Source organism: Gaeumannomyces tritici (assembly GCF_000145635.1).
Source record: "Gaeumannomyces tritici R3-111a-1 unplaced genomic scaffold supercont2.6, whole genome shotgun sequence".
Lineage (NCBI taxonomy): Eukaryota > Fungi > Ascomycota > Sordariomycetes > Magnaporthales > Magnaporthaceae > Gaeumannomyces > Gaeumannomyces tritici.
Window position 1 is genome coordinate 147,826 of NW_008804550.1, and position 10,362 is coordinate 158,187.

A 10,362-nucleotide genomic window follows, 5' to 3' on the forward strand; every position below is an offset into this window, starting at 1 on the left:
CCGGCACGGGCGACCGGCGGTAGCCGCTCATGGGGCTGTCGGGCGGCGCGGCGGCGACGGGGCTGCCGCTGCCGCTGCCGCTGCCGCTCCTGGAGCCCGACGCGGGGTTCGCGGTCGAGGCGCCCGCGGCCGACCGGGGCGGCGACCTGGGCGGCGTGAGCGGCGGTGGCCTCTTGTGGCGGCTGCTGCTGGTGGTTGGAGGGGCGTCGCGGCTGTGCAGGGACTTGAGCAGGTGTGCCGGGGGCCTGTCGGCGGCGAGGCAGACGGGGACCTCGGACCTGCCGACCATGGCCAGCTCGTCGCTGGGGTCCTCCTGGAGCTGCTGGTGTTTTGCAGGGCTCCTGTGTTCAAGTGTGTTAGAATCGGCGGGGCTGCATTGTGCCGTTCTGCGAGCGGCAGGGGATCAAGGGAAAACGTACACAAGCTTCCTGAGCATGTGGAATTTGTGACTCCCCATGTTTCCAGCTAGGTATTGCAGGCAACAGATACGATATGATGTGACCCCGTTCCTGTCTTTTACGTGACTCGACTGCCGTGGCGGGGAGGTTCTATGCTCGTGGGGAGAGTAGTTACTTTCATAAGACGACTTCAAGATGTGGATATATGGTCAAAAGACCCCGAGACTTGACGGCAGACAGGCGAACTGGGGCATCTTGTACTGGGAGCGGTCAAAGGTAAGAAGACGTATGCGGCCATAATGGTCAAGTGTTATAGGGTCCTTGGACAGCTTTGTCCAAGGATTCATCGAGATCGGGGTTTCCGGGGAACGTGGGCCAAGGGTTCAAAGACATGGAGACTAGGGAAGATGCCGATTCTGTGTTGGCTGGCTCCCTGGCTGGTGGTTGGCGACATTTCAAGATTTGGGGCGCCATGACGTCAAAGGCTGCCCCGGCGAAACTTGTCACTCGGCCCAGTGTCGCTCAGGCCGGCGCCCTTGGAGCTGCGTGACCCCTCAGTTTTACTAAATTGACTTTTCTCTCTGCTTTCTTTTCCAGTCTGGCGAGCGATCGCCAAGTTGGGTTCGCTAGCAAGCACGGGGATACGCTGTTCGGGACTGAGACTACCCCTAAACATCCCAAAAAGCCCGTCACTGCAACCCGCACGAGCACTCAGACACGGGCCCCGCTTCCAGACACCCAGACACCCAGACACCCAGAGCCGATCGGCGCTGGTGTCGCAGTTTCGTTGACTGCGTGGCTGGGTTGTGGTGGGAGAAAATCCCGGACGGGTAAATGATGATTGTCCGAAACGGGCCTGCGATGCAGCGCGACATCGTCGATGCTTGGCGCGTCGGACTTGGAGCATGTGAGTTTCCCCAGGAACCCATCTTCTTGACTTTGTAATTCCGATTCTCGGGGAACGCCAACAATTCGACCAAGCGAGTCGCGTGCTCACAAGTGGCTTTTGCCGAGGCAGAGTTTGGGGGGGGGATTGAATGTACTGGCAAAGTCAATTGGTATGTGCTCGGCCGACTTGCCCCCCTTTCCGCACTAGGACATGAGCGATGGGCACAAGGTCATGACACAAATGGACGGGAACGGCAGATGGTCGAAACAATCTTCTGTCGGGAGCGGCTGAATATAAAAAAGTATGACCATCTTTGAAAGGGCACCCACGATTGATTTCAACCCGAGGTGTTCGGATGACGCATGTCGACCTGGTTTCCTGCGCAGAGCTCGACCCTCTTTGCGTTTTCGCCTGTTGCGAGCGACAAACACGTGGGCCCTGGTCTGGAGCTCTCTCGTCTGCCAGGGCTGCCGTTGCTTTGCCACCACGTGCGATCAGGAAGGTCGGGGGACTAGTCAAAAGACAAACCCCCCCCCCCCCCCAACACCAAGTTTATCCCTGGCTGACAGGCCAGGGGTCGGCTTGGCAGATTAGATATGCTGGGAGGGACCTGGCTCCGTTTGTTTCTTTTCCAACGCACCTTCCGAAAAGGAACGGCGGTTTGGATTGTCGGCAATGTGGAGGCGCACCATCCGGCCTCAGAAGACGCCCCAGAGCAGTCAGTTGAGCCATTGGCCGAGGTAAGAAGACCAGGAAGGAAGACGTCACCACGAGCTACAATTTGAGAAAACATTAATAGAACATGGGTGGATTGATACATAGCAAAACGCAGGTACGGGAGACAAGTCGACATCTGGTCGCTTGGATAATAATAAAAAAAGCCCGAGATTTGGATGGAGCTCGTAGCGCAAAGCCGGGCCATCAGAAAGCCAGCCAGCGGCTTCGGAGAGGCGCTCTCCGAACCGAGGAGCTGTCCGATTCCAGTGTGGATGGATGGGGATCCTTGCTTGCGTGCTTGGGTGCGTGCTTGGGTTAATGGTCAATGGCTGTCTGTCCGAGTCGGTTGTGCAAACACGAGCCCGAGTGCTGGACGGAAACGGGCCGTGGCTTCGGGTAGGTGCTTTCACATAATGTGATTTCTTTATCCGTTTATTCCGTGGACGAGACTGGCGATTGATTCCCTGGCTGCTGGAAGTGCATCGGGAAAAAAAAATGTGTCCATCGACGCCTTCCCGTCGCAATTCGATAGCGCCGACGTGGTGGCAGCAGGCTCGGTTGGATGCGTTGACATCAGCCCACACCTACGCCTTGCTCTTTCCGGAAGCTGCGTGAGGGGTGCGCCCGCTCGCCGACCCGGTCGGCTAAAAACATAAGTCTCGGCACCAAGATCCACGATAAGCCAGCCACTCACAGGTCACAGTTTCCCCAGACCTGTCGTGTTCTGCGTGCTTTGCCCAGGCACCACCCAGGGCAACCAAGAAAGAAGGAGCGACAGCCTGAAGTTGGCTGCGTGTGAGGAGAAGTCAGCCAACGGCTTGGGCTCTTCCTATTCCCCCACACCCTTCTTCCCCTCATGACATCCCCGCGCCATGGCAAAAAAAAAAGCCATGGCAAAAAACCTCTCCCACACTTGGAGCCGGCTGTCGCTCCCCATTCCCGAATGGATGGGATGGGGTTCCCCGTTGACGCATGGCAGGCTCCCATAGGTGGATTTCTGCTTTCCTTCCTGGTGGCCGTTTGTCGATTGCCTCAGCACGGGACGGGAACTTCAACCAAGCGAGCGAGTCTCTCCACTGGTGGCGGCCAAGGACTGGCTGGGCTGGGCTGGGCTGGCTGGCTTCCCCGCCGTGGTTGCGCAATTTGCTGGCCCCTGCTCCAATGTTCCACTTTCCGGGGCTGGGCAGGGTCAGCAGCAAACAACAAACGAGCACTGAGGGCCTCACCGAATCGAGGCGCCGAATCCGCCTGCAGCCTCTGCCCACCTCCCTCCCATCCTCATCAGCCAGCATAGCACGCACCCAGTGGCACCCCATCCCGACCCCAGCCTTTTCCACGGCCCGGATCAAAATTGGCTGTGGGGCTCCTCTCTTTGCCTTTTGCCCTTGTTGGGCAGGTCCTCAGCGCACGCCTGCAGCCAACCTTGTCCGGGCCCTAGAAGGTAGCCGACTTGCACCCGCTACCAAGACTTTCCCAAGACTCTCTGCTCCCACGCGATGCACGTCCGCCGTCCCCGGGGTTGCAACCATCCTCATCTCCCCTCGGATTGAGCGGCTGGCTAGAGGGGGGTGGTATGGGTGCCACGGGCGAGAGTCAGGTCAGGCACGCTCACACCATGACCATGTACCTACATATATCGCCAGGCACACCCTCTTCCCCGTCCCTCTCGCTCCTCTCCTTCTTCCCTCCCTCAGCCCAGCTCAGAGATCCACGGTCCGCATCTGCTAGACCCCGCTCGACAGGAATCCCAACACACCGAACACCTTTCAGTCAACCCCAAAACACTCCCTTACAATGAAGGTCGCCGCTGTCCTGTCGCTCGTGTCCCTGGCCGTTGCCAGCGTCATCGAGAAGCGCGAGTGTGCCGGCAACAACTGCAACCGTGCCATCACCGGCACCCGTGACGGCCTCCCTCCCGTCTCGCTGCGCTCCGCCGACTGCGCCAGCTTCCTGAAGACCACCGTCACTCCTGCTGCGAGGTAAGCATCTTCTTCGTCTTCCTCTCGTGACAACATTAATGCTAACTCATCCTTCCAGGACCGTCACCGTCACCGTCGAGGCTGAGCCCAGCCTTGTTGCCAAGCGCGACGCCGTCCTGGAGATCCGCCAGGCCACCGTCGTCCCCTCGGTCCTGCCCGCCTACGCCACCCAATGCTCAGGCGCTCCCGCCTACTCGTCGGCCTGCAGCTGCTTCGGCATCACCGCCACCGTCACCACCGCCCCCACCCCCACCGTCACGGTCACCAGCACCATCGACTACTGCGAGGACCTGTGAACGGTTCGTCGCTGCGTTTGGGCGGGCCATGGGCGGCGGTTGGGGACCTGGTCTTGATCATCTTCCACACCTCATGGATTATGTCTCGGGAATCGGTCTGATCCGGATCTGATCTGATCTAGAAAGTGGTTAGGGGAGAGCACCCTTTTTCCCGGAGGGGCGGGTGTCTCCCGGGGTATGGAACTGTCGCTGCTTTCATCTGTTTAAGCAGCCGGAAAGATCGGCCGTTGTGACGATCCTTCACCCATCCCAACCCATCATCTGGCGGCCTGGGTTTCTTCACCCCAGTGTTGCCGCGAGGACCAACAGGACAGAACAAGATAAACAAGAAGGGTTCCCACTTTCCGCAACTAAATTAGCCACGGAATTGGCCCTTGCTCATGAGGCGGCAACCAGTCCCGTCGACGGGTTGTGGTCAAGGGGTTGGGCTTTTGAGTGTGCTATTCTTACGATGGACGACAATTGGCATGGATCTGTGATGAGGAAAAGACAATTAAATTCGATGTAAATGGTAATGATTGATATACATTTGCACCTATTTTCCCACTTGAGGTCCATTACTGTGCTTGGTTGGCGTTGACGTGGCCGACGGCAGAAACATTTTTTCTCTTTTTCGGCTCGCGGCGTTTCCCGTTGTCAAGGTACCCCAAACTCTGATAAAGTGTGCATGGAAGAAGACAAACGACTAGAAATGTGTGCGGATCGAATTGCGGTGAGTGCTTAGCAATGTTGGACAAAAATAACCCGGCTCGGGTGGCACCTTTGTGGGTAGTATTGAACTCAATCTGGGCCGTTGTCACTCTTTGTATGCAGCCAGGATATTATCAAATCGGGTCGGCCTCCCGTGCTGGGTAAATAAGACAACGCTAGGTACAAGGCACAGATACCTGGTAACTATTAAGGAGGATGCGACCCTCTGCCCCCTTTCTCATGCAAGCCGCAGCACTACTCGAGTTTCTCCAGCGTAATGAGCAACACCCTGAGCAACACCCTTGCTGCGCCGGGGCCATATGGAACGCACAAGGTCGAGATTGGCATCGCCCGCTTGGTTGCGCCGTCTTCGGGAGAAGCCCGGCACTTGACGGAGATCGCTGGCTCGAAGGGGGGGGGCGAGGGCTCGACCGTCCGCAGCCTCGAGCCAGGTATCAGATATCAGGTATCCTGGGTCTGTATTTTGATGCATGGCGGGCGTTTTCCCATGTCCATGAGATGGGCCACCGAATCAGATCTCCATGCCGGCTTTTCAACCGACGTTGTGGATACATAACCTAAAACCAACGGCCAGCCACTCACCCTGCGCTGCGGCGAGAAGGATGAGAGGACGCGGCTCAGAAGCGCGACACTGACCGCGCGACCCCCCGCGTCCCACACCATGCGGATGCGGGAGGGGATCCATCCGCGTAACAAGATGCCGAGATGCTTGTCTTCAGGGGCGGTATGGTAACGCCGGGCGAACTTGCCGTCGGCTGTGGCTGTGGCTGTGGCTTGGAGAAACTCGGCGTCAATATTGGCTATGAGGGTCCGTCCTCCAGGCCGTCTTGAAACATCTCACCATCCATGGAGGAAAGGTGGACGCTATATCGCTCGCGCACCTCTTCAACAGCCTTGGGCTTAGATCTTGCCCGGTCGGTACGAGGAATGCCTCTCGACCTCAGCGGCCTGTCATTTTCATGATGACATTTGGTAGACAAGGCTCGGGGCATCAAGCCCATTGATCATTCACGAATACGTGAAATAGCCATCACAGGAGAAAAGTTGGGAATACAAGCCAAGTTCGTCACTGTTCCGAGTCACATTGTATCATTGAACAGTCAGTTTTTGGAAGAACATGTCCTTTTTTATAGTATGTGTGGTCTCGAGAGCCCCAAGAGCGAGGCTCACGAAAGGGCTCCCCTATGTACAGGAGAATCGTGAAAGGAAAAAAGAAGCATGCCGGAGGCCCCTCTCGTCTTCGGAAAAGATGAGTGATCATGGGGTCCTGTTCCGTGCCGTCTTAACGCCATTAAATGCAACGAGGGCCGAGATTATGCTCGCCCTCCAAAGTGCGCCTTTGGTATGTTCCGTTTACCAATACCATAAGAGACATCATGAATGAATGAGAAGAAACGGGATTCACAAAAAGGAGTGTGAAAGGAAGTGAAATATGAGGAAGGTCGAGCCTCAGGCCCATGCATCCTCAGTCCCAGTCGGCCCAAAAATGAAGGCCGCCGAGATGGTTGTTGCTACTTGTGCGTCGGCCGAGTTTATTCAGAACGCTCCCAAGCCGTGTCGGCCCGACGGGCGCCACCGCGGCGGAAGCGACGCTTGGTGATGCTCAGGGTGCTGGACTGGCCGGCGGTGCAGGTGGTGCCGGGGGCCATGGAGATGGGCACACTCCAGCTGCCCGAGGCGCAGCGCTGGAAGCTGGAGCCGCCGATGCAGTTGTAGGCGCCCTCGTCACTGCACTTGCCGCTAAGCTGGCCAGCCGAACCACCGCCAGTGCCGGTTCCGGGCGCAGGGGCGGGCGCAGGGGCGGGAGAGCCCGTAGGCGCAGCCGGCTGGGCAGGGACAGTGGGAGCAGCCGTGCCGTCGGCGACCCTGGACGTCGTGGGCGAGGGCGCGGGCGCCGCAGTCGGGGCCGCAGAGTTGCTTCCGCCGGGGGAGGCGGTGATGAAAACACCGCCAGGAACGCTGGGAGCACCATTGCCGCTGCTAGAGGTCTCCGTGTTAACAGGAATGAGCACGATAGATGTTGGGTTTGTGCCTGGCATGAAGGTGCCAGCAGACAAGGGGGAAGAAGTCACATACCCAGCAGAAGAAGTCGCCTTGGTGGGGGCAGCAGAAGTCGGAGCGGCGATGGGCTTGGTGGCAGGCGTGGTCGCCGGGGGAGCAGCAGCGGGAGACGAGGGAGCGGCCGAGGGAGCAGCACCGCCGCCGTTTCCGCCGCCGGGAGCAGCAGAGGGCTTGCCGGATCCGCCGCCGTTACCGCCGCCGTTACCACCGCCGTTACCACCGCCGCCGCCGACAGGGCCCTTGCCAGCACCACCATCGCACGAGGGAGCAGTGGCCTGTCCGTTGCGGGTGACGTCAGGGCCGGGGTTCGGGTAGTCGACGACCATGTTCTCCGTCTTGCAGCCGTTTCCGACGTTGGAGACGAACATGGCGGGGCGGGCAGAGTAGGCGACGGCGGCGCGGGGACGGGGCATGCCGCGGATCTTGTTCTTGGTGCCGCCGATGGTGACGCTAGCGCAGTTCATGTAGAACTCGGCGTTGCCGACCTTGTTGGACCAGGACCAGGCGAAGACGGCGTCACCAGCGGGGGCGTCGTCGGGGATGGTGAAGTCGAAGCTGGAGCCGCCATTGACGGGGCAGTCGCCGATGATGGACTGGATGACGGTGAAAGTCTTTCCCTTGTCGTACGAGAGCGAGGCCTGGCACGAGCCGCCGTTGTGAGCAGCGCCGCCAACGATGGTCATGTTGCTCTTCTGGCCGGGGGTGAAGGTGACGACCGACTGGCCGCCCGGGGTGCCAAGATCCGAGAGGTAGCCCTTGCACGGGTAGTTGGCGCCCGAGGGCGAGAGAGGGGCCGTCATGTCGTTGTCCTTGGTGGTGGCCAGCGAGTTGAACTTGGACCGCAGAGGCGGAGGGAACGACATCTCCATGTGACCCTGGACTACCGTCGCGGCCAGCGCGAGGAGTGTGGCTGCTTGGAAGAAGGACGGCATTGTGACGTCGTTGTGAGTGGTTATTTGAGTCTGATGTGGTTCGCGATGTGGTTCGCGATGTGGTGTGCTGAAAGTTGAGATAACGTCTGGGTCTTGGAGTCCAGGTCAAAGTGAGCGTGGAATGGAAGCAGCCGGGTGTCTCGTTTATATGCAACAGCCGCGGGCGGGTCTCGAGGAAGAAGGAAACAAGTCCAAGTCGCAGAATGGGACGTGTGACAACGAGCAAACCAGGCTCGATCTCTTTGTTCAGGGTGCAACAATAGGGCCCGCTGGACGATGAATAGAGAAGAATGGCAAAGTGAGCGTTTTCTGTGTCGTAGGACAATGGGAGCCGGCAAGAATGGAAAGGGCAGAGCCAAAGGGGAAAAATGGAAAAGAAGGCCGAGAAAAGCTGAGCACCGAAGGTAGGAACTTCTGTCCGATGTTTCCTGTGGGAGAGGCAAACAAACAGAGAGGGCAGCAGAGGGAGGAGGACCGGGCTGGTTTATACTCGCTTTGTCCGCCATCTCAACGTCTCCAACGAGTCCGCATGAGCCAACCAGATGACTCCTCCGCTGGCCGACCGGGCGCTCCATCACGCGCGGGCCAATAGCCAGCCGCAGGGCGGCACGTCGGGCTGGCGGTTGGAATGTGCCTGGGCCACAGTCGACTTGAGTCCAGACTTGAGTCCACACGCCCCGCTGAGGAATCCCAGGAGGCGGAGGCGGCCCTTGTCGCAGCGCCACTCGACGCTCCCCGGCGCGGTGTGCGGAGCGGAAATGTGGGTGGGCAGGGCAGTTTTACAGGAGGTGTGGCTGGCGGGGGAGGGGTGACGGTACGGGAATTGTGCATGACGGGCGGTGGAGATTGAGGCAAAAAGGACCAGACTGTGTGTGTTGCGGGCTACACAGTACGGAGCCCAGGGAAACAACTCGTTTCCTTCTTCTTCTTTTTTTTGTCCTGCAGCGATCGACAGGAGAGATCACCCACGGCAGAAGTAGCTAGATTAGGAAGGAGCAAACAGGAAACGTTGCCTGCCGCTCCCGCTTTGGACCCTTCGGCCACTTGTTCGTGCAAGGCGGCACGATGCACTGTTGCGCCCAGATTGAGCGCCGCCGATTCGATTGGAGCACAAGGCACTCGGCCATCACACCACAGATCAACAACAGTCATTTCCAAAAGCCTCCAGCTTCTTTTTCCTATCCCTCATCATCTCGAAACGAAACATTTGCCCGGTGACTGGAAGGGGGAGGGAGAAGGACAGCAAAGAAGGAAATCTGCACTCCCCTGCGTCCAAAAAAGCAGCAGCCACTCATGGGCTGCACCAGGGCCAGCCAGCCGGCAGTCTGAAGCGGGCGGGTGGACGAGAGGGTGGTGCTTGGCGCTTGGCCTGCTGGTGCGACAGAGCCCGACTGCTCCCAGCCAATCACTAAGCCCTCGTCCCTGGATTCTGAGAAGATGATGGGGCGTGGGGCAGTACAGAAGCTGTGGGGCCTGCCCCCACCAGATACACGAAAAGCCCACCTACCCCCTCATTCAGGAGACAATGGACGACAGCGGCTCGATTGGCTGGCTGACCTCTGGAGTCCCAACTCAAGCTGTGACAACGCAGATCGAGGAACAGACGCGCGCTGCAGCTACTGCTGCCGCCATGGCACATCCAATGCCTGGGAGCTGCGCTGGCTCTCGCGAAACTGCAAATCCCGACTTGGCCCCCGCCAGAAAGGCTCAAGGTGAAACGAACAAGCAAACCCCCCTTTGGGCTCGGTCTGCATTTTGTGCGAATGTGTGTGTTTGGCTGGTTTCCACGCCACATGATACTACGTTACCCAGCTCGAGATCTGTACATGCACGGTAGACATTGTTCGGCCATTGACAAACAGGTCCAGGCGTCGTCATGGGCCCGCAAAAGAGAGGCAGCCACGGCGGCCGCGCATTGAGAGCCTGGAGCTCGGGTAGAACAATACCAACCATGGCCAGCACACAGCCCCGATCCGCGGCCGCGACCCAGTGGACCACCAGTTCGCGTTCCGCCCTCCCGGCTTGCCGACCCTTGCCCATGCTCCATCTCAACATGCCACTGCCGCCTCCCCATACTGTGTAGCTCGACTCGCGAACCCCAAAAACCGGGGTCCCTGGAGGTAACCAGGCGGTTGACGGCATCTCCAGCCCGAGATTTTATCATCCTTCAGTGCACTCTCTTTTGTCTGTAGTCCTTTTGGCGGTGGCCATACCATGCGCCTATAAAAAGAAACGATGGAATGAAAGAAGGCATGGACAAGGCTGAAAATAACGAGATAAACAAGATGTAGCGTCAGGCGGGCGGCTGAACTCTGCCCACCATCAGCCAGCACACAACGATCTAGGGGATGTCCTTGGGGGCCAGATCTGCTTGGCCAC

General features: G+C 58.9%; 5 protein-coding genes across 5 annotated transcripts in view; 2 read left to right on the plus strand and 3 right to left on the minus strand.

Moving 5' to 3' along the window:
* Positions 1-794, minus strand: part of GGTG_10414 (hypothetical protein) — a gene marked incomplete at its 3' end in the record, with an annotated part of 1,499 nt that extends 705 nt beyond the window's left edge. The window contains exons 1-2 of the mRNA XM_009228287.1: positions 420-794; positions 8-341 (exon numbers count right to left, since the gene is read on the minus strand). Of these exons, the coding sequence (XP_009226551.1) occupies positions 8-341; positions 420-457 (372 nt within the window). The 5' untranslated portion in view covers positions 458-794. The remainder of the gene's footprint in view (positions 1-7; positions 342-419) is intronic.
* A 3,004-nt stretch (positions 795-3,798) lies between these two features.
* GGTG_10415 (hypothetical protein) lies at positions 3,799-4,279 on the plus strand (the record flags this gene model as incomplete). The annotated part of the gene is made up of 2 exons (XM_009228288.1): positions 3,799-3,983; positions 4,042-4,279. The coding sequence occupies 2 exons, from the start codon at positions 3,799-3,801 to the stop codon at positions 4,277-4,279; spliced, it is 423 nt and encodes a 140-aa protein (XP_009226552.1).
* A 945-nt stretch (positions 4,280-5,224) lies between these two features.
* On the minus strand, positions 5,225-5,982 carry GGTG_10416 (hypothetical protein; the record flags this gene model as incomplete). The annotated part of the gene is made up of 3 exons (XM_009228289.1): positions 5,225-5,395; positions 5,573-5,751; positions 5,832-5,982. The coding sequence occupies 3 exons, from the start codon at positions 5,980-5,982 to the stop codon at positions 5,225-5,227; spliced, it is 501 nt and encodes a 166-aa protein (XP_009226553.1).
* Positions 5,983-6,062: 80 nt separating this feature from the next.
* GGTG_10417 (endoglucanase) lies at positions 6,063-8,533 on the minus strand. The gene is made up of 2 exons (XM_009228290.1): positions 7,067-8,533; positions 6,063-6,970 (listed from the first exon to the last, which is right to left on the minus strand). The coding sequence occupies exons 1-2, from the start codon at positions 7,981-7,983 to the stop codon at positions 6,523-6,525; spliced, it is 1,365 nt and encodes a 454-aa protein (XP_009226554.1). The 5' UTR covers positions 7,984-8,533; the 3' UTR covers positions 6,063-6,522.
* GGTG_10418 (hypothetical protein) lies at positions 8,526-8,795 on the plus strand (the record flags this gene model as incomplete). The annotated part of the gene is made up of 1 exon (XM_009228291.1): positions 8,526-8,795. One exon carries the CDS (start codon positions 8,526-8,528, stop codon positions 8,793-8,795), a length of 270 nt encoding a protein of 89 aa, XP_009226555.1.
* Positions 8,796-10,362: the final 1,567 nt, after the last annotated feature.